Source organism: Lichenostomus cassidix, chromosome 3, assembly GCF_008360975.1.
Source record: "Lichenostomus cassidix isolate B80296 chromosome 3, HeHo_3.0, whole genome shotgun sequence".
NCBI classification, from domain to species: domain Eukaryota; kingdom Metazoa; phylum Chordata; class Aves; order Passeriformes; family Meliphagidae; genus Lichenostomus; species Lichenostomus cassidix.
Genome location: NC_139483.1, coordinates 55,664,176 through 55,688,106, shown reverse-complemented (window position 1 = coordinate 55,688,106; position 23,931 = coordinate 55,664,176). Strand labels below are relative to the sequence as shown.

Here is a 23,931-nt window from a genome sequence, read left to right as displayed (position 1 = left end):
ACATAAACCACTCCCCAGCCCCAGTTAAGTATCAGTGGTAAGCTTGTTGATGGTGCACTCCATCCATTCACTCTGTTGCATTGTCCTGATCATTAGACTGTACTGGACCCAGTACTGGCCCCTGGGGATGGCACTTGCAACCAGCTGTCATTTGGACTTTGCACTAGTTTTGATCACAACCCTTTGAGCTTCACAACACAGTTGATTTTAAATCCACCTTAAAGACCAACTCTCCTCTCCATGTTCCACCAGTTTCGCCACAAGCAGACAGTGGGAGACCATGCCCCATGCCAAGTGCTTTACAGAAGCCAAAGTCAATGACATTCCCTTTTCTCTCCTGTGCACAGAGGCAGTCATTTCAACAAAGAATATAATCAGGCTGGTCAGGCATGATTTGCCCTTGGTAATGCCACACTAGCTGCTAATCATCTTCGAAAGGGAACAACACATTGACATGCTTCCAGTCCCTTACAAAAATTTGACACTTACTCTTGTCCCAAGGAAGACTTTTTGAAAGCTAACAATTTGTCACTTAGATTACTTGACACAGATGACCAGGAAGGATGAAACAGAAATGGAACCATGTATCATAGGTTTATTAGGAAAAAAAGTTATACTTCAAGACCATATATTTGGCACTGTACTGAAGCAAGAACATGTGAAAAAAATTAAAATGTTAAAACCCAAATCACCATGGAAAAGAAAACGCACTTTTAATCACTTTAATTCCCTTTTTTGCCTCCATACAATTTAAAATAACCACAGGAAGCAACTCAAGAGGTGTTAGACCTACACTACATATAAGCTGGAATGAGAGTGAGAGATGGACCTGTCCTGTCCTGTATCTGTCCCCCAGGTTACTGCTACCCTCCCAGGCTGCCAGAACAGGTGAATCTTACTAACATGAGCAAAGGTTGTTGAGATGTTACCATGAAACATTAAGACGGAATGCTACTGAAGAAACCATCAACTGCCCAGAAGGACTACAAAAATTCTACATTATTGCCAGCTTCCAAATGCCTTCTAAAAAATAATCATTATACCTTTCATTCATGTCAGTTTTTGCTTTCTTGTCTGGTTGCAAGGGATTTTGGTAGTATTTAATGGGAAGTGTATCCCAATATGACCCTGTAGTCAAATGAGCTTCCTGATAGTTGACTCCTGTATTGGTGGCTTGGGCTTTTGGAGAGCAAATAAGTTAAAAACAGTTTCTAATTTGCAAATTACTCATCCTATGCCTCTGCACAGTAATGTGAAAGATACTGACAAGGAATAAATAACATACAAAATAAGATGAGAATGGATTGCAGAAAAGTTGCACTAAAACTTTTAAATAGTAAAAGATAGAAAGTTTAACTGATGCTGATGAACTGCTGTGTATGTGTTTCTGCTGGACTATACAGTGCCACTCTAACATGGATAGAAGGGAGAGAATCCCATTGGATGCCCAGTCCAAAGGCTGCCAAGGAAGTGGGACACAGGTCTTTGATCAGTAATTCAAATGTTACATCAACAGTACTCACAAGAAGAATAGAGCACTTTCCTTGGTTAATATATTGTGCATAGCAATATTTCAAAGAATTAACAGCACCTTTTACATAAAAATTCCAAACATATTTATCTAGTGAACAAGAAGATCTCAGCATCTCTAAGAAGTATTTCTGCAGATGTACAGTACTCTATTTATATAGATATAGATACAGATATATCTCAAAGTGAATTTACACTGTGACCTGGTGATGTCCAGCAGTGGGTGAACCCACAGGGTAAGTCTTCAGGAGAATATATTGCCTTTGGTGGGTGGCCAGTTATATGGCATATAGGGGAGCCCTGTTGGGCAGCAAAAGACAGTTTAGCATCCCATTAAGCAAGCACAGCATGCTTAGGTCGTTCCTGTAAGATATAATAAACTTCCAAATTTTCATGGCTAATACAGTTCTAATTTTCAGAGGTTGCACACATTGCAACCTTCTCTCTGTGCCTTAAAGACACAGAGGAGAAAGGTAGGACATCAGACTTATATCCTATCCCTGCTTCCAAGAAGAAATCAAGTAGCACCACAGATTTAGGCTGGTAAAGGGTGTCCATGTTTGCCTTCACGAGGGTTTCTTGAGCAGCTGGTCTTCACTGGTTTGCCTCATTTATCTTTTTCTTTTACTTCTTCTTTTCCAAATCAGTTGCTCACAATCCTCTGGTAGAAATAATTTGAAAGGCACAGTCTACCTAAGACAGGAAAGAAGACTGCTACCATTTCCCTGGGATGGGCACACCACACTCATACCAGCCCACATAGTAGTAGGGTGTTGTGTATCCAATGCGTCCAAACGATACAGGCTCCTGGCGGTACTGGCGGTAATACCCTGTCAGGAGAAAAACACCCATTTGTATTCCAGAGCAATTTAACAAAAGTAGCAGATGCAGTGAGAGTCAATCCCACAGCACAAACAAAAATTTATAAACTGTCAGGCAGGGAGTTGTATCAAAAGGGTATTGGCTAGCCCCGGTATTTGGCTGAGATCCTTTCTGAATGATCTAACTCTGGTCCTTCATATTTCTTGTAGTTTTGATTGGTTTTATGGCTCAAAATCTCTTTAACTATTGTGTAATGCTGTGGTCTGCCAAAGAGCTTCTGCATTTCACTCCAAAAGGTGGGCATATTTCAGTTGTGTTCACGAAGTTTCCAACTAAGTTTAAATATATGAAGGATTCTGGGGCAAAAAATACCATCAAATCATATTATCTCACAAGGCTTAAGAGACCATGAGCAAAAGTCAGCTTTTCACAAAACAAAAAGATATCATTTCATGCAGTAAATACTGAGTTAAGCCCTCCCTTCCCCTTTTAATTCATCTGCAGAAAGAATGTGACTGCTTAAAGCATTAGAAGAGGTGCAGCATTCTTGTCCGCATAGCTCGTGCATTGGAACATCTGAAACACTCGTGGCTTGTGCCAATAATAAAATTGTTGTGTGCTCTCTATCTCTGTCTCCTAGACCTAGTATATACACATCTGGATTAATCATCTGTCTTCTGAGCTAAGAAGTGCAGTACTTCACAGTGATATATAAATATCAGTGACTACTTCAGCTTCTTCCTGGTAACTGCACCATGCAAAGAATATCAACACATAATTTAACATGGAAACCACAAAAGCTAACTAAATAATTTAAACCAACAGACTTACTGAAAAGATTGGCTGACTTTCATTATTGGTTTCATTTTATGAAGAAAGCTGCCACCCTCTTGGTTATGTGAGGTGAGCAGTTTGCTCAGAGGAACTCCTTCAACGTAAGAATTTTGCCTCTGAGAGAGGCATCTACCAGGTCAGAATAAAAGTACTGGCCTTAAGTTGCTAGACATATTCCTTCGTGGTTTTCACTGAATGAACTAATAGAAATCATTCACAAAAGCTGTATTTGTAAAGATGTAGCTGGTCCCTTTGGGCACATGGAAGAGGTTTTGCACCTTGGTTCAGCAAGGTAGGTCTTATCAATAAAAGAAAGGTTTTATAGACCTGTACAACTTTTTTGGTGTTGTTGGTTTTGCATTTTTCTCCTGCAAAGTACTGGCATCATATGCCACTCTCTTTCTGTCTCTCTCTCTCTCTCTCTCTGCACTCTGGGACTTTCATAATCTGTTCTCACTGACTGCATTAGCTGGACTCCTCAGAGAGCTGCCAGCAGCAGTAGACAGAGCTCCACTCTGTGCTCTGCCCCTTAGTCCTTAATCCTACAGATGGCATAACAGACATCCCACTCCCCCATTGCTCTACCTCGGATGGTCGGCAGGGCTTCAATGTACGACTGAGGTCCCGTTCTTCCATCCAGGTGTGAATCCACAAATTGGCAGTGGTCCTCACCCCTTCCCCAGCTATCCCCAATGCTGTAGAAGGTATCTGAAGAGTGATATAGACAGATTACTTAACTCAGCAATACTTATGTTTGGGATGCTCTTTACAACCAGGAAAACAAGTGTGGAAGAAAGCAGGAGGAATATTACAGTGACACACATGGTATTATCAATGAACAAACAGTGACTGGAAAGAGGGAGAACGCTACCTTCACAGTATAGAAGCAGAAACTATGGAAAATAAATGGGTTACAGCTCCAGACTACAGTAGTCCCCATTTTGCAAGTCCATGAGCAGGTGACAGGTGGAGAGACTTTCAACTGGATTAGTCACTTGAATATATCATGTGCAAGTAAAAAATGCTCACTATATCAATACCATTAGTTTAACTTCAGTTGCAAATGAAAACTAAAAACTGCAAAGCTCTCTTTCTCTAACAGATAGGGCTGTTTATTTCCTACTATTCAAACACATATGAAAATAAGAAAGCCAGAAGATGGAGATGGCAAGTAATCACGTACCAGGAAATTAATCTTGGTGCCTACCTTTCAGGTCATCACTGAGGTAAATTTTGTACCTTAAGGAGTTGCAAAGAACCACTCCTACAAACTTGCGGTACCAAGTTCGTTTCACATACTGCTTGCCAGTGCAGTCTGAGTAGGTGGGGTCATATTTAAAAGTGAATGGGATCCAGATAGGCTCACCACCTTGGAGAAAAGAAAAAATTCCACATTAGGGACAGATCAACATTCCACTCTGAGTTTTGCAGAGGTTAACATCCAACAATATGTTTTACAAGACATGCTGCAACAGATTAATGCATGACTTTTTTATATTCAGAAATACTACATCAAGAAAAAATATCATTATAAAAAGAAGTTAGAGACTTTATTAAATACCTCCTAGGCAGTAGACAATAATAACTGTTAAAATGATTAAAAAATATCATTTCATGTACTGAACCACAGCTTTAAGTAAAGAGGCTTAAATTGTTTTAGTAAGAGCTCTTCTGTACCTTGTATTACACCATTTCTTTTCTTAAAGTTAATCTTAGGTCTGACAGTGACTTGCATTTTAAGACTAAGTATAAAACATAACCCCTTTACAGAAGAACACATGTTAAGAACTCTGTGGTGAATAACAGCCTGTGAAGTCTATTCTTGCTATTTGGTTAAAAAGATCATATCACAAATGTACTTTTCTGTTTTGTTTTCCCAGATTACATCAAAACAGATGAGTTTCCAATAACAGACAAGTGAGACCTTTCCTGGGGAACTCTGTTCAGAGCACTGCTGCAGAGAAGACTGCTTAACTGTATTGCAAAAGACTAAATATTCCTTCTGGCTCACCTAAATGTTTGCTTTGTACTAGCCAAGAAAATATAATTTATTTTGAAATTGCTGTTGTATTAATGTATACAGAAGGATACAAAAAGCTTCCAATGGGATAACTGGTATTCTTCTCTCTAACTACAGCACAAAGCCCAGTTTTTACTGTGCTATTTACAGGTGGTTTTCAAATGAGATTGGAAATTTTTTCTGTTAGTCAATCTACCTCTCATTTGACACATGGACCGAATGCTGCAAACACTTGCATGTGAGAACCAGTCACTGATCAGCAATCCTCAGAGACTTCTGAGGACACAAAAAACCCAGACTAACAATGGCAATGAAACAGAGAAGGAAGGGATATGCTGGACACTGTTTTCATGAGCAGTGTAGCAAAAAATCCAGAACCAACCATTTTAACCGCTTAGGAAAGCTGAAAGAGCATAATAACCATGAGATCTTCTGAGAGCATGCACTGCCTGGGGTTACCCTTCCAATGTTCATGTCAGCAAGGTTAGTCCCAGCACCTGGAAATCAGATCCGATCGGGGGCTGAACTAGCTTATTGCAAATTTGGAAACACAAAGGAAGCTCAACAGCTTTGTGGCATAAAATTTGTGTCAGTAATAAATCGTTGAATTTTTTAGCAGTTATAAGGGCATGATGATTTGTACAGATGAGCACCAGAACCTGAGACAGAGAAACTAGCTATTCAAGCTATCCTTAGGCAACTGAAGGACACAAATAGAGAAGTAACATACTTTGCTTATTACCAAGCAATTAAAGCTGTTGTACCAGGGAAAAAAGATGGGCAAAAATCAAGTGCTTAACTGAACATATCTTTACAAGATTTCTTTTCAAAAAACAGAATAAGGTGTCCTAAGACAAAAAATGTTTTGTGAATCAGTCCCATTAATTACTATCTGTTCCGGCTTAAAACTGTAACTAAAACTGCATGTTTGAATGTTTCTAATACCTATATTCCAGCTGTTTTGCACAGGCTTTATGCATTTCATGAATGAAACAACAGAGTAAGACTTACCAGGTGGCCTGACGATGAGGAGAGGATTGTCTAGAAGAAAAAAAAAATAGAAAATGTAGTATTTTGTTCCAAATGTTGTTTTATAATATGAAACATATGGAGTCACTGATTTAACATTTTCAATAAAGTGCTTCATCCTATGATGGCATTCTTTACTGAATATTCCTTGCTTAGAAGAGCACTCCGAATTAGCAATTTCTTTCTCTTATGACCTATTCTGTCACTGTAACTATACCACCTGGCCTTGCATTTAGCAACTCGTTTTTGTACTTGTGCCAGCTGCAAAGCCACCTCTGGCAAGGACAAAGGAAAATCAGTGCTACAAACACAACTTTTAATTTGGTGTATTTAACATGTTAAATAAAGCTCACAAAGGAGCTGATTTTGGATGGGAAAACTAGGCGTTCAGGCCCATATTCCGGCAGCAGGAAAACGATCTGCAAGATACAGCACAGAATCATAGGATTGTTTAGGTTGGGAAAAGGTCTTTTAAGATCCCTGAGTCCACTGTCAACCCAGCACTGCTAAGTCCTCACTAAACCATGTCCCTCAGTGCCACATCTACATGTCTTTTAAATACCTTCAGGGATGGGGATTCCACCACTTCCCTGGGCAGCCTATTCCAAAGCTTGACAGCTCTTCTCTAGACACATTCCAGCACCTCAAAGTCTTCCTTGTAGTGAGGGGCCCAAAACTGAACACAAGATGGGAGGTGTGATCTCACCAGTGCTGAGTACAGGGGGATGATCACTGCTGGCCACACTGTTGCTGATAAAGCCAACATACCACTGGCCTTCTTGGCCACCTGGGCTATGTCAAATACTATGCTTGGATTAATACTTGAGCCTTGTATTAATTTAATGAAAATCTGAATATGTTATCCAGGACCATTGACTTGTCTTGCATTTGTCTCCCTTCTATGATGATTTACTTCCATGGTTCTTAGTGGAGCTTCTGAAGTGAGCACTGCAGAATGAAGTCAAATGAGCAAAGGCAGAGTCTGCGTAAACCCCATGTCATTAAAAGGGAAAAATTTGCAAGAAACAACAAGACCTTTCACTCAAGTATTTTGTGTCCTTTATTATTCAGTGGAGCCACTGGCCTCTGGCTCAATGGAAGTAGAAGAAGAAACAGGCAAAAAATAGCTCATTTAACCTACTATTTTTAGAAGGGGCTGTTGCTCTTGAATGTATTATTAGCCCTGTGAAAGAGCAGCAGGCCTTGTCAAAAAAATAAAAAAAGAACAGAGAACGTTGCCTATCTGATGGAACTGCTGCTTTCTGTATTTCTTCCAGAGACAACCACTTCCAACTGTTTTGCTGTTCACAATTAGGAAACTAATTTACTAAATGTTTGGTCAATCTATCAAAGACATTAAACTTCCAATTGCTTCTGTATTGTTGAACATTAGTAATCCTTTGTAATTGAAATTCAACTTCCCGTTCCCTTGGAGCTGACTTTAACATCACTTACATTTTCATAGTGGCATTAGGAGTGCATATTATTTTTCTAGCTTAACTGAAAACAAATAATTGAAGTTAAAAAAACCCACAGTCTGAAAGCAGCAAGTCCAGAATAATCACTGTTATTGGCATACTGGTTTCAGTCATTGCCCTGCCACATCTGTTATTATGAATTCAGTTTGGAGATGAAAATAAAAAGCAAACCATACCAGATTCTGTGATAAATGAGACTGAAGAGCTAACGGGTCCATAACCAAAGGGATTCTTTGCTTGGACTTTAAAATAATACCTGAAAGAAGAAGAGAGGGGAAATAATATTAAAACAGATTCCACTCCAATGGCTAAATTATAAATAATATTAAAACAGGGTATGAATCAAAGCAAGATAATTCCACTGAATGTTCTTTGCATTAAATGGAGTGGGATACTGAGCCAGAGTATGAGCTGGCTGTTACAGACAAATGTCTCCTTTTTGCAATTGCTCCCATGCATAATTTTGGAACACTTATTTATATATCATCCCCCTTCCAAAAACCACATACAACAACATCCACTTTCTATGAAACAGCTAATAGCAAAAGACTAAAAGAAAAAGTTTCAAGGAAATCAAATTCTGATCTCACAAACAGTTTAAAACCACATTAACTCCCAGGAAAGCAGTGGTGTAAACTGCAAACTGAAACTGGATCAGACTTACATGAAATCAGAAACTAAGCTTTTGACCTTTCTGTAAAAACTCCAGCAGCATTAAGATCACAATACTTGAGTAATAAAAGAAAGCATCACATGATGTCTTATTGATTCTCCCAAAGTGTTTAAATCACATGCTTAAGTCAAAGCACATGACTCACCACTAGAACTCCACTCTTTGCTCGATAGAAGCAAACTTATCCTCACCCTTAGAGAAGAATACATTTAAGTACATTTTTAGTTCATTTTCAAATACAATAATTTTTAGTTGATGCCTACCCTGACATTTTCCCCCCAGATTACTGTTTTCTTCTTTTCCTCTTGTATTTGTAGCAGTCCAACAGAAGCCAACTAGAATGAAAGATTACTTAAAAATTTCCAGCACAGCATCTTCCCATCCTGCGCTAAAACCTGCCGATGCTGCTTTGCTTGCATGGGCCATGCTGGGCTGAGACACAATGCTCATGCCAAATTTACCATGCAGCAGGGAAATTCCACACAATCCTGTTGCAAGGACTTTGCTGGTTTTAGTATGCTACTCGATATTTACCATGTGCACTTTCCTGTACCATCAGCTGTATTTGTTCCTCTCAGATTTAACCACATAGCAGGGACTGGAGGTCACTCCTGAAAGGGCCCTCTCTGGCCTAAGCACAGCTAAGCATATATGAAAATATTCACAACAATAAACCACAGGGGACACGGTTGAACCAGCTCTTTGGCAAAAGTGATTTTTTTTTCATTAGAAGGAATATCTTTTGTCAAGTAAGGTGAACTGCTTTGCCTCAAAATCAAACTGATCTTTATGAAAAGGCTGGAAAGATGTGCAAATAGTATCCTCCTCCTTTGGCCCAAGGGTGGTAGCCACATGAACACTGGGTTTTGCCAAGAAGCAAGGTGGTTATCTCCACGGCATGGGCCAGGACATCTTGTTTACTCCTTAAAAATTACAGGCAGGTTGTCTAGGGGAAATCAGTGTGGAACCTACAGAAGCTGAAATATTCTGGACTTCATCCATGGCACCAGATTTACCTCATACCCGTGTCAGACCCTCTGTGGGATGTGTCCCCTATCCCAGCTGTGTCCTGCAGCTGACACCAGAAAACACACCAGAAAACTACTCCACTCCTGCTTTCTGCAGCCAGTTCTGTCCTTAATTAATGACAATACAATGCTCACAAACAACTCACAGCTTTTTTAAAAAAACACATATGCTGTGGCAAAAAGAAAGCATGCTGAATAGCAGAATTTAGCAAGGCTGTGCTTTTTGCTCATCCAGCACAATCCTCTTGCTGGCAGAAAAATTTGCCCCTGTTTTTAACTACTGACCTGGATTTTTTGTATAAGAGTGTTTAGCATGTCTGGGGAAAGAGGAGAGGGAAGGCAAAAAGCCTCCCATGTGCTCCTTCCCTTCTGGCCAATGCTCTCATGGGGCACCTGTATCCATCCACACCTCCTTCACTAGCACTTTTGCCACCTGGATCAGGACAGGGATGAGCAGCACGAACCTGACCACAGGGATGGGACATAAGGCAGCAATTCCTCACACTGGTTCCCAAAAGAGCTGCAACACAGCACCAAGGTTAGCTCAGTGTTTGCTGTAACTGCTTCAGAAGAGCAGGAGAAAGATGTTTTCCAGCCAACACCTTTTCCATAATGCTTTAAAGCATAGTGGAAAGTATGGATGCCTGTCTTCCCACTGCCTCCAAAAAGATATAATCAGATACCACCTTTCAACTCAGTGGCACTGTCTGAGTAACCCTTTCAATGCACTTAATACACATGTACTCATGGTAGCCTCAATGCATTCCCATCAGACATAAGAGTGCAATGATCCCCTTCTGAAACAGGAGAGAGAGCAGACCAAGAACCTTGTGCACCTATTTAAGTGGGGAAAGACATGCAGTTTTATATCCAATGCATAATGCAGGAACTGATAACCTATGCCATCAGGACAACTGTGCATTCAGCTGCCCTGTTACATGCATAGAAGCCCGTCTAGAACACATGATGGTTCATGTTGCCTGCCTGAGTGTCTGAAAAAAAAATAAACAATGGTGAAGTCATGAGTACATTTTTCTTTGCTAAATTGGAAAATTGATTCCTAAGCCTTTATATACACAAGAAGCCTCTAGTTGTACCAGAATGAGAGCCAGATCTCATGACTTGCTGACCTGTGATTTAAACATAGACAATGCTATGATTGCTGTATTAAGAATGTCAATAAAATAATGCAGTCAGGATATATTTCTTTCTCAGACATGACAAATAAAAAAGAAATTGCCAAAGCCATTCCAGGTCCAGGAATCTGACATTTTTATTAGTTAGAATCCTTCAGCTGATGAATTTGCCAGGAAATCCCAAATCAGTATAACTCGACTGGTTTTCATCACATAAATACGGGAACAAAAATTGTAATATATATTTTGATTTACACTTTGCTTGGGCAGAACTGTATGAATTGTTACCACTAGGCACAGAAAAATCACAACAGATGCAGTACCATTTGTTGTTAATTTTCAATACAGACAAGAAAAAGGCTTTTCCTCCTAAGAATAAACTTCCTGTGAGATTTTATGTACCAATTCTAGTGACACATCAAGAAAGGACACAGTGAACTGTAACAGGGCATTGAATATGTAATACATTTTTTCATTTAGGCTACATGACTAATCTTTCAACATACCTGTCACATGGAGCAAAATTACTCTATGACTTAATTCAAGGTGTCTCCCTTCTGTTGGCATTAAATAGCTAGCACTCATAGCACAAAGTGAGATAATCACTCAGCATGACAATTAAGGAAGCAGCTTTTAAAAAGAAAATTAGTTAGCAGGATGCACCCCCACAGCAAGGGTTAAAATCCTCCTCCTACAAATACATCATCCCTCCGTAAGAAAAATGTGTAAATCAGTGCCTGCAGGTTTTGTGCAAACTGTCTCACTCCATCTAAAATGGCCCAGCACTACATCCCTCAACAATAGTTACAGCAAATTTTATAAGACATTAGAGCCAAGCTGGAAGAGGAGCACCCTACAGAGCTGGTATGAGGTAGGTATGTGCCAGACCAGTCTACCACTTGCACAGGACAAGGGTTTTGTGGACATCTTAGCTCTGTTTTGTGGCCCTAGTGGCACACAGCAGCCAGCTGTGTCTGATGCTGCTTGTTGGACATACCATGGCTTTGTTTTAATGGAGATATAGAAAGGAAAAGGAATTTTTGGGGCATTTGGCCCCCTGAAACAGAAGATCCAGGCTCTGTTTACAGTTGTGAGCCCTGAGTAAATGTCTGAGAACCTCCTATGAAATACTCTACACAACATTGGAATTGGTAGCAGGCACTGTGAGATCAAGACATCCCCAAATGGAACAAAACCCAAGTGGACAGAGAGAAAGATTTCAGGAGACATGGAGATATGGTGGTAAGTACAGTGCTTTAAACCATGAGACCATCTAGCTACTCCCATCAGGCACTGACACAGGTTTCCTAAAAAAGGCAGGAAAAAGTCTAACCATGCTCAAGAAGAGGACTGAAATATTTATGACAAGGATTACAATGTTTCTGACTGCAGAAGACTGGATTTAGTGGTTGAGCAGATGCTGTCCAGCCCTTTGCATCATCTTCTGTGACAGCTAAGAATTAAGGTTAGGGAAAGGGCCTTGTCAAAATTTCTGTTTTAAAGGCTTAAATGTGGTTTAAAGTAATTTTAGTGTTTACAGCCCCATGTCACAAGGAAGCAGCTCCTGAGCCCACTGAAGCTGACCAGAGTTTCACTAATGGAAAAACTTCCACTTCTCAAATGGAGGTCAGACCAGGCCTCAGAAGAAAACTTATAACTTGGATTAAACATAGATTTTCTTTTTGTTTGTAAAACCTAAACACCAGGCAGATGTTTTCCAGGATACGCTGACAGCTTGAAATCTTCTCTGGTGCTGACTTCAGCCAAGATGCCAACCTGTTTCTCATATGCTGTGCATGCTGCAAAATTGCACCACCCACAGCCCCTCGTGGGATGCCCAGCAGCCAATAGCATCTGCTTAGAGTAAATCAGACTTAATCAGACATTTATCACAAAATGTACTAACAATGCAGACATAAAATTTTTAGACTAACTTCAGCTTTCATGCCATATTTTCTTAGGCATGGGACCTTTTTCCAGCGGTTAGAGAGTTATTTTTAAGACAAAAAGTATGCAATCAATTCAGTCTGTGGATTTGGAGAATGTAAATGAGAATGGCTGATACACACAATTTCTCTGTTATAAAGATCCCTTCTTCTCCACCACAGACCCCACAGGAAGCCTTTATTGCCTTCACAGAACATACAATAGGGGCCAATGGATTATACTATCTTCAGGAAGACCCTGGTGAAACAATACGCTTAAGTAAATAGCACTTGTTTGAACCTCCCTACAATGAACAGAACCTTAATTCAACATGACAGTCACTAAGTTCATGGACATGCATGAATCTATGACCTTGCTGCTCCTATAAAACTCCATTCAAATACAGACAAATTGTGACCTTATGAAGCCTGGATTTAATGTACATCTCAGCAGATGTACCACAGGTTGGCAGCTCAACTCCCACCAATTCCCCTGCACCGAGCCTGGCCAGGACAGCAGCTGCAAAACTCCTGTGAGTTTTCACTGCAAGCGCTCCTTCTAGTGTTCTGGAGCCCTTCAGGTGTTGTGTATGAGAAGCAGAGAGTTGTCTCTGGCCTTTGGGCATCAGGAGAGGGAGATTTGACTGAAGGACTGAAGAGGTGAGGAGCTTCAGCTAGAAGGTGGAAATGGCACAGAAGCAAGAGATGGAGGGCCCCAGGAAAAGCTGGGGTGTAAAGGCAATGTCTCCCTGCCCTGCAAGGGAGACAAGGTGAGAGTGGAGAAGTGAGTACTGATGAAGGGGAAAAGGGCTAGCATATTGAGGAGTCTGGGATATAGAGGCAGGAACTGGTTCTGGCAGCAACAGGAGAGTCGTTTAGGGAAAGGGTGTCCTCAAGTCACAAGGACGTAGATGTACAAAGGCAGAATGGTCTGCAACTGCTTCCATCACTATCTAGGAACAGTGTTTAGGAGATGTGAAACCTTTTCCATCTTGTTATTATAGGTGAAACCCACAGATAAGCTGTGCCACATACCAACCTGCATATATTTGTAACAATGTTTTTTAACAAGAGTGCTAGCAGATGCAGAGTATATACCACTGAAGCTCTCCACCATGAAGTAATTCTGCTTTAACACACCATGAACCAACCTAAAAGACTGTCACTAAGGTCTAGATTATCAATCTTCTGATTAAGTGGCCTTTTTCTATCTACTGGACATGTAAGAAAATGCCTAATGAAGCGTGTGACTGTAGACAAAACAGAGAGGATAAGATGGAACAGGTTTTTCTGTAACACCTTATTTCTGTACTTTTAATTCTGTGGGTGCTCTGAATGTGCTTATCTTGCTTCTCCATAATCAGCATTCTTCTGCTAATTTTCCAGGTCTTTGACACTGTAGATGTCCTCTGCTGAACGTGTCCCTTGTGCAACTGCATAAGGAACTGCTGCTGAGGTTGCTGCAGTTCTGGCTCTCCCAAAGAGATGCCATGTCCTCAGAACCCTTTGGTTGGAGGGAAATCTCTGCAGAGGAGAGAAGGGAGAGCACCCCCTTCCTAACACATGCTGTGATTTCTTAGTGCTTGGATGTTTCCAGGCCAGCAGGAGCAGCTGCAGGGGCAAACCGGTGTAAGTCTATCCTGAAGTCTGGAGAAGTGTCATAATGTGGTCAGAAAAAATATGCCTCATCATACTTGACACCCAATTGGCTACACTGCACTGGCTTTTTGTGATTTATTTATTTTATTTTATCATTTAATCTTTTAAGGTTTTAGATGGAAGCTCATGCTCAATAATTGTTTTCTAGGTTGAGGCTCTCAATCAACTGCTTTTAACCCTCAGAACCTTCCCTTCCCCTATAAATTGTCCTGGAAAGAAAAGATACTTTGACTGACACCATTTCTCTTTTCTGTGCTGTCGTAGCACAAACCCTGTGTGCCTGTCCAAGCAGTCAATGCTCAGATCTGTAGTTCACCATCAAGTAAGGCATGCTAATTCCAGCCCACAATCTCAGTGCCTCTCTCCACAGTGTGAGCAACAGCTTCCACCAGTGCCCAAGAGACCATACACGGCAGCATGTGAAGGGCCTGGCCCAAGGCAGCACCAAAAGAATTTCAGGCTCAGAATTTGAGAGACTAAGTATGTGAGACACTGAGCATCTCTCTAAAAGAGTAATTTGAATGCAGTCCCTCTGTGGCTGTTTATTTCCCACCCAATTGCCACAAATTATTCCAATATCATGTGAAGCATGCATTCTTGTTCTGTCATGTCAGTCAGATTTTTCCATGATAAAGACCTAAAGTTCCTTCCAAACTGACTTCTGAGCAATTACCACAACCTCACTTTATAGCACCAAGCCTTATCTCCCAGCACTACTCATGTGAACAGAAAGTGAAAAAAGACCAGTGGGCAGCACCTCCCCAGCAGCCCTTAGACATCAAATCTTGGCCACACATATGTGGGAATGGCCCACATCACATCACATCATCAATCACATCACATCACATCACATCACATCACATCATCACATCACATCACAGGTATATTTTAGTACATTCTTCCCCCCAACATTTGATTCAGTTATGCAAAAGACTAGAAAATGCATTTTAAAACAGGATTTTCTCTGTTGCTGACACACATTTTTATACACACAAACATGTATACATGTACACACTGCCATCTGCTCCAGGGTTAATACGGTAAAGATATGTTGCTGTTGTGCAGTTTATAGCACGGTTTGCTGTCCAACAGAATGAGTAAAATCTAAATCAGATGTAAACATTTATACTAAGGCCAAGAAAAACAATTGACAATTCTCAAAATTTGTTTTACTTCCTCAACAGAACTGAAAAAGGAGTGGATCAAATCCTTACCGCGTGTTGGGCTTCAAGTTCTCAATTGGCAAGTGAGTAGACCCTGCAGTCCTGGTTGACCATTTGTTCTTCAAGAAGTCATCATAGGATGCACTGTAAACCAGATAGCCTGCAAACAGAAAAGACAAATAGTTGTGAGGATTCTAATAAAATTTTACATAAATGACATCCCTAGGTGTCATGGTAAATTTTATGGATTAAAAGGAGTGGAAACATCTTTGAATATGAAAGTGATTCCATGCCTAACTCTCCAGGAAGATGCCAGTCTATAAGAATTTCCTATCATTAGCTAATAATGATGGAGCATTACATCAGAGGACGGCACCCAGTTATGAATTCTGATTTAAAACACAATGAAGGCAAAAAGATGACAGAGGCAACTCATTCACTGTATTAAGTGATACACTAACTGTGCAAACACTAGTACAGTCAGAAATACCAGAGTTTTTTTGTGAAAAAAAATACTAAAGTTATACAAAATTCTCCAAACCTTGCTTGTCAGATTGATATTTAATCAAAATTTCAGTAAAACAGCTAAGCATAGCCTGGGTCCCAGATTCTGAGATAATTGACTGTGACAACTGACATTCTTTTCTGGCCAGAAAAAAAAAAAGCAGATTAGAAGACCACCAAACCAGAAGCCCCTCCACAGGCAGATCACTCCTGTAGCGACACTCACAGCCAGGCAGGACCCAGACCAGCCGTCACCTCTGCTTGGAACAGACTGCAGCCAGATGTGAAAGATGCTCCAAAGCAGGCTCTGCAGGTGGCTGCAGTGAAGCTGAGGGCACTACCTGGGGCAGAAGTGCTCAGTCAAGTGAAGCACTATTACAGCTACCACTCAGGTAGGATGTGATGCCTTCAGAACCACTGTCAAGAGATCAGTGCCAAAATCTTGAGATATCTGGACCAACACGGGCTGCTCCATCTGGCACTGAGGGATGACTGATGGAACTTTCTCATTCCTCAGAAAGTAACTCACCTCCCTTGGAAAACTGCAGAGGATTGAGAACTTCATGAGCCATCAGCTTAGCTTAAAGTAAAAATGGCCATTTAAGAAAACCTTCCTCTTCTCCACTCTCCCACCAGGACAACAACCCCCAGGAGAGTACCTGTTACCATGTCTCCTTGAGCAGGCTTGGCCCAGTCCACAATGACAAAGGAGTGACAGCCTTCAACTGCCACGACTGTGATGTTGTGAGGAGCTTTCAGAGGACGCTGATCTTTCTCTCTGAAGTCATTAGGGATGATTTCATCAAGGCTCTCCACTTGGAAGTGCTCCAGGGCCTCTGTCAAGGAGCAGGGGGCTGCTGGATCCTTATTGAGATAGGTCACATAAGGAGCTAGAAAAGACAGGGAAGGGTGGCATTTAGTTAGCAGTTTGAGGTATCCCAGAGTAGCACACAGGCTGGCAATTTCCTGAAGAGAGTCAAGTTTTGTGGTACATTTTAAAATTCCTCATTTTCCAGCCCAGAGACTGCTGCAAACAAAGCACGGCTCACAGCCAGTTTGACTGACGAGCAGGGGGAATGTGATGCCAACATTCAGGTTTACACTCACAACTGCATAAAATTATGCAAAGATGGAAGGATTGTCTTTGCTCCAAGAAGCAGAAGAGAGCAGTCTGACTGCAACACCCTCTGCACTGCTACCTCCAGCTGCTCTGGAAGGTGGGATGAAAATGTCACCCCAATTCTGCCTTTCCACACGTGGGAACAGATCCCTGCAAGGGCCTTCAATCATCTAAGACTTTACAGTTGGTTCTTACACAAACATCCTGAAGCTGGAGCGAAACAACAAAAGAAACATGAAGAGTAATTCCAAGGTGAAGTCCAACCATTTTAAAGGGATTGTTGTGGTCCCCTGGGTACTAAGGGACCAGGAGTCAGGAGTCCCTACCTTCCAGGCATGTGTTCCCAACCTGTTACTTCTATTTTTAAAAGCTTTATACTGACTGGAATTGCCCTTCAGTTCAGGAAAAGATTAAACCATCTTTTTATTGCCTTAAAAGTCACCGTAACATTCAAAGTAAGGACTATAAAACTTGCTTTGGAAATGTTTATTCAGTTGCAATAATACAATTCATTGAAATGGTAATATTATTTCTCTAGTGCCTTGAAATGTTCATAAACCAACATTTCTTGGTTTATCTTATTGGATTTCATGCCCTAAAGGAATTTTTTCCAGATCTCGCAATGAAGTTAATTTTAGCCTCTCCAGCTAAATGAATCAAGAAGCACTGTCAGTGAGAGAGCCGAATAGAAACATCGTGAAATTGTTTGGACAGGGAAACTGAAGATGCACTGGAAAAAGTTTTGGCATATATAAAAACAAATATTTTACTCCAGCAGCAGAGTTCCACTCTAAGCTAAGTGAAGCTTGTGGGGACTGGAAGGGAAGCCAAGATGTGTCAAAGAAGATTCTCCATCCCCTGAACTCTTTTCTGAAATGCCAGGTGTGTCAGCAGCTGACCTGACCTCAGTTCAAGTGCCAGAAATAAGTAAAGGGCTGCAGTGGGTGTCACCAGCCTGGGTTGATGCCTGGAATGCAGTGCCCTACAATCTCCAAATCCCTCTGTTCTGGCCCCCAGCTGCTTCTCTGACAAAGAAGCAGAGCAGCTCTGAAGTCAGTGCTGCAACACCAACCTACACACTTGAACGGCTCATGTACACATGAGACATGGCTGATGTAATGGGGGTTCCTTCACCAAATTCCTTCTACTGAGAAAACATACAAATAGCAAAATGGATTTACATTTTGGGAAGTCCATACCCAAAATACCATTCATTCCTTGCCTTTGAAGCACCCTTTTGAAGTGTATGCTTGTGCAAGGGGGATGAAATCACAGGAGTTTAATAGATTCATGGAAAATAATCAGGTCTCCCAAGGGAAGACTCACACCTTCATGGAGACTTGCACTGCTGGAACTACTAGTATGAAGTTAGATACAGTTAAGCTGAACTAAGCACTGCCATAGACACTCTTGTGCACTTACTAACTTCAACGAGACCAAACACAATGCAGCACACAGAGCAGAGCACTTACACTGAAAGAGTACAAAGAGGTTTGAACTGGTTCAGCAAAATCATTGTGGGTCCACACATAGACACACAAGCATTGAAGCAAGGAAAAAAACTGCTGTTCGGGTTTCCAAGGTGGCAATCCTTAAAAGGCCCACACACAAATCTGATAGATGGGTTTGTGCAATGGTCTCAGCTTAAGGGCTGGCCTTGCTGGAACAAGAATTCTTTGCAGCACAAGTAGTAAGCTACATAAACCAAAGGACATCCTTACCAGTGAAGCGTTTCTTCCCAGCAATATCATATTCTGACACAGGGCCAGTGCCACCAACACCAGTCTCTGGATAGTCAACTTCCAATTCTGTTGTCGTAGAAGCAGTGGTGGTGGTGACAGTGGTGGTGGTTGGTGGCAAAGTGCTCTCAAAAAATTCATAGTCTTCAGAGGAAACAAACATAAGATGAAAATGTTAGCATGCTTCACCTAATTTTGGCTTAACTTTGAGAAGCAAAACATTTCTGTCACCAGCCACAGTCCCAAAGAAGTGTCACACAGCCAGCCCTGCTGCACACTCCTTACAAGCCTCTTTGTCAAGGCTGGTCACACCTCAGCCTTGCAATGGTTTCTGCCAAACTGATGGACAGTGAGCACAAAGTCCTTGCCTTAGAATACTAATGCCATTGCTGCATTAGACCTCATTCACACAGTTAAACAGGATGACTATGACTAAATGTATCTGTACAGCAATATCCCAAATGTGCCTCTGCCACCTCTCCTCACAGTCCCCAAGAGAAGATGGCACAGTAATTGAATCCCTGGCCAAAGCCCTCAGAGGCCAAAGGAAGAAGGTAAGAGAGAGGAAAAATATGGCTTTTAAAGAAAACTGTGTTGCAATTCTAAAGCACTAGAGGTGGTTCATACTGCTCTCAAACCCTCCTACAACTTAAGACGTGGAGCCTGGTATTTGCCATTTTTGGTCCCATTAAGGCCATGAAGGAAGGCAAACTGCCTTACATGAATCTCATAATGTTCAATTCTATTAAATTCAGTGCTCTTTTAAAAGCTACTGTGCCAACCTGGTTGGCATACAAAATGAAGGGAAAGTAGCATTTGGCATCCCTGCCATGGCTCATGCAGGCTGGGGAGCCCAGCTCATGTCTTTGAGTGTTTTGTGCTTAAACTGCTAAAGCATATGTTTTCTGCAGGTGACTTGTACCTAAGGGGAGGCCTGGTAAAAGACCTGTGTGCTGAGGATATTCTGCATCCATGGAGATGTAAGGAACATGGGATGTATGTCTTGTGCAGTTTCTAGATCATCCCCTTCTTCCCACATTCTAAATGCCAGTTTCAATATGAGGTGGTCAGAATTAAAAGTACAAATGTCTGTGGTATCTTCCACTCAGCTGCTGCACTCTCTTTTTAAATGTTTTTCTGTTGTTGGTTCAACTTAATATGCCTGCATCACAACCACAAATAAAAAACTTTCATTGTTCTAGAGTCATAAATTCTACTAAAAAGCTTTTTTGTTTAACTGAGGTCTGTATTTATGCACTTTCATAAGTGGGGGTAGGAGCAGGAATTTGAGGACTAAAAGGGAAAGAACATCAGATGTCTCTGATGGCAGAAAGTGAATGTTAGTTCCAATAATTGACAATTTGCATTTCCTCTGCAAACTTACAATTAAATGCTGTGACTTGATGCTTCCTCTTCAGCTAAGTTTTGTGTGTCCCTGATTACAGTATCAATATGGCATGAATATAATTCTGAAAACAAACTCTTTTCCTTTCATCTGATTTCAAATCTCTTTAAATTCCATGTGATTTAAGCAGATTAGTTGTTTCATATGTCAGTGATCTCATTCAGTATGAGCATCCTTAATTGTCTAAATGCAGACTACACATTAAAAAAAAAGAAAAACCAACAAAACAGCTTGCTAACATATTTCAAGTTTCCAGGGCTTGAATATTATTTGGATTTTATATTTGAGAGGAGGTAATTGACTTTGACTGGGCTGGAGTTAGAATCCAGGATGGAGGCAGTGTCTGTATGACACAGCTCTGAAAAGTAATTTATTTCCTCAATAGGTTCTTGTTAGATTGCAGAACTGATAGAAAGGGACTTTTATGTCCAGAAACAGGTGGTTTTGCACCCTTTTTCTCCACATGTGATGCAGAACTGTTTTCCAGCTCACCACCACTTGCTTAAGCTCCCGTTCACCAATCTGCCTCCTTGAACACAGTTCCAAAGAAAGAAGACAGAGAAAAAAGCAACATGCCACTTGCAATAGACTTTTACAGTTAAACAGTACCATCATCATATATCACATATGCCTCTGGAGTTGCCGTCACATCTGAATCCAGTCCTGAGAATGTATCTATTGAAGGAGAAAGAAAAAATTGCTATAAGAATTCAATAAAATAATTCTGGAATAAAGTTTAAATAAAAATATTTAGCCAGTTAAAGAAGTAAGATAACTACCGGGTTTCCAAATAACACAGTGACAGTTCACTCTGCATATTTAGAATAACAGATGAGAAGCTAAGTGAAGTAGTCGAGAGTGGGGGAAAATGGGTTCAGGGCTGCCATGCAAAATTAAGAGTAATCACCTTCCAGAAGCTCTGCCCCAGGCCCCAGCTGCTCTGGAGCAAAGGTAGGCTGCCAGCAACTGCACAGTGCTCACATCTGGATTTCACAATATTTTATAGTCTCAGAAGCAGCAGATGTGAAAAGATTATATGCCAAAAAAACCAACCAAGCAATTAAATATTTCTACCCAAATATTTTTGTGGAGGTATAAAAACAAACAGCCTACAGAGCCATGACATTTATAGACAATGTCAATGATCTTGCAAGTAATGCAGCCCAAAAATAATGGATTTGTAAAATGAAGTAATTAGTGCTGGATTTTCTGGGGTTTTACTTTGCACTAGCTCTACTCTGATCTCATGGAATGGCTGCCCATTACATGTTGGGCCACATACGTGTGATCCTGAAGCACTGCTTCTGCTTTAGTTTTATCTGACATGAATTCAGTTCAGGAAATCAGAGTGAGATTGCTTCACAATGCAAATGAAAGCATAGCAAGGACAGATGATTGTGAGGTGCACATCAAAAACACTCTCCTGATCCACCCCAAAACCCAATGCAAATGCACCAATATACTTCCCAGATGATTATTCCTTTATATTATCTCAGTATCTCTGCAGGACATGAATCCAGCACCAGGTACATCAACCATCAAGGACCTCATCTGTTGAATCCCCAAAGCTTTCCTGCACACTCTGAGGAAAGCATTTCTCCACATGTTATTCAGGGAAGCCAAAGAGTACACAAAGCTCAGAACAGTCATAAAAAGCCATGCAAACAGAGCAAAAGCACTGTGCTGTAACATTGCAGGTACCATCAGAAGTCTCCAATTAAATGCTGGGGCTAGGGAGTGGCCAGCATGTGAACAAAGACAAGAGAAAGACAGATGTGACCTCAGGACACTTCACATAAATTGGTAATGTTCCTGTAACACTTAATATGAAAGCAATAGTGTTATTTTTACTTAACCAGTACAGCAAACAATGCAAAATTTCAACTGCCAGTGTTAAATAGTTTGCAAATATAATCTGAATGCTACATTTTCATTTTTCAGGGGTTTTTTTTAGAATCAACAATTACTGTATTACTGCAATTTTTATCCTAAAATAATTTTCTCTTGAATACACAGTGTGATTTTAATGCCAAAATTAGCTTTAAAAGACAGGAAATTGGTTTATTCTTGTCAGACTCTCATATGTTACAATCTGGCATTTGCTCACGGTAGACTTCTACCACCACTCTTCAGGAGATGATCCCCTTGGAAGTCACTTGACTTGTCTGAGGGTAGTCAGTCAAAAGTAAAAACTCTTTGCTGAATTCTGCAGATCTACCCACAACTGGCCAGCACCAACCAAGGTCTATAATGTATGCACTTAGTTTTGACTGTGTACATCCAAGTAAACAAGAGGATCAGATTTGAAGAAATTTGAAGTTCTTCATGGGCAAACTTCAATTAATCCACACTTATTAGCTAGTAAATCTTTGGCCTACCTACAACCCAGGAAAGCCAAATTTAATTTTCTATTTTTGTACTCAATTTCACTGTCTCTGCTTGTTTAGCATTAGCTGTGTCATGGTGATTACAGGGGTACTTCCCAAAGGACCTGTCATTATATTATTTTCTGTACACACTCCAGCTGCAGTTCTTCAGCTTGCTCCATCACCCTTCGCTGAAGCTCTTGAGTAAACCCTGCCTGTAAGAAATGAGGCCAAGTCTTCCTATGACCACTTGCCACAGACTTTTGGCATCTGTAAGGACAATCTTGTTGTCTTACTTGTCTTACAAAAGCCATCACTTGATTTTATCACATGTAACATGTGGTTAAGTCTCTACCTGTTATTTTCTTTGTGAGTTCATGAATAAAATTTAGTTGATTTCACTGACAAATCATGCATGTGTGACCAAACTCCTCCTAGAAAGTTAAAGACTGCTGAATCTAGTGAAAAGTTGACAACAAATTCTGCTGGGTTGAGAAAAAGTCCTGCCAGAGATAAAAGAATTTTCCAAAGCTTAAGTAGGACATTTGGCGGTGGGTTTTGGCACTTGCAGCCCCTGTCTGTTTGTGAGTAAAGCACCTAGCAACAAATATCAAGCTTGGGCAGAAAAAGCATTTTACTAAACAATCTGGAGCAATTTCTAGACTCAGATTAAAGGGAAAGAGAAGAAAAATATGATTTAGTATAATTTGGAAATGGTCAAGTGAAAGCTGCATTAATTGTTTTGATAATTCAAGTAGTAGTTGTTTACCCCTCTTGAAATACACACTTCACTTGTTAAACAATAATGGCCATCATTAAAGAAATATCACAAAGATCTTTGTTTTTCAAGCAAGTTCCTTTGTGGAACCTGCAGGTTGGTTTGTTGTGTTTATCAAATCCTGAGGTAGGTCACTAGGATTTAAAAAAACCTTAAAAAAAAAAGACTCTTCAGAGAAGCTTTCAAAATTGCCAGGTAGGGACTAATATTGCTCAAGCTATATACCAGGTAAGAAACAGAAATCCAGCATCATCTTGTCCTTTCAGTCTTCCACTGTAAGACATTTGCAGACATACTGTCAAAATGCCAGGCAATTTATGAGTAACTTAAAGGCCATTCTCATTGAACACACAGCCTGAATAAAAACTTCACTTTCATTCATGCTTCTACAAAGTTCAAAGATTCAATAAGCCTATCTGGTAGAAGGCAAAAAACCCAAGCAGAATTTTTTATGTGTGCAGAAAATCACATGAAAATTCCCCAGCCAGCAACTTAGCTGAACGTAATAGCATGAAGGTTTTTGTTGCTCAGCTTCTAGGGCCTACGTTCAGTTTAGCCCCAGACAGATTTAATGAATTTCTACTGTTATAATGCTCAGAAGAGATCCTCCAGGTACCAAACAGCACAGGCAAAAAGGAGGAAACATTAAAAGATATAATCAACATTTAAGATAAGCAAAAGGAGCTGGGGGTGTGGGAGGGATTCTAACTACCAAAAATCAT

At 40.6% G+C, this 23,931-nt stretch overlaps 1 protein-coding gene across 1 annotated transcript in view; it reads right to left on the bottom strand.

Moving 5' to 3' along the window:
• Nucleotides 1-575: 575 nt before the first annotated feature.
• FNDC1 (fibronectin type III domain containing 1) overlaps nucleotides 576-23,931 on the bottom strand; it is a 63,907-nt gene continuing 40,551 nt past the window's right edge. Inside the window, exons 12-20 of the mRNA XM_085055872.1 lie at nucleotides 20,675-20,740; nucleotides 18,643-18,804; nucleotides 16,461-16,691; nucleotides 15,349-15,457; nucleotides 7,890-7,969; nucleotides 6,218-6,247; nucleotides 4,394-4,555; nucleotides 3,772-3,894; nucleotides 576-2,360 (exon numbers count right to left, since the gene is read on the bottom strand). Coding sequence (XP_084911998.1) covers nucleotides 2,245-2,360; nucleotides 3,772-3,894; nucleotides 4,394-4,555; nucleotides 6,218-6,247; nucleotides 7,890-7,969; nucleotides 15,349-15,457; nucleotides 16,461-16,691; nucleotides 18,643-18,804; nucleotides 20,675-20,740 — 1,079 coding nt within the window. The 3' untranslated portion in view covers nucleotides 576-2,244. The remainder of the gene's footprint in view (nucleotides 2,361-3,771; nucleotides 3,895-4,393; nucleotides 4,556-6,217; nucleotides 6,248-7,889; nucleotides 7,970-15,348; nucleotides 15,458-16,460; nucleotides 16,692-18,642; nucleotides 18,805-20,674; nucleotides 20,741-23,931) is intronic.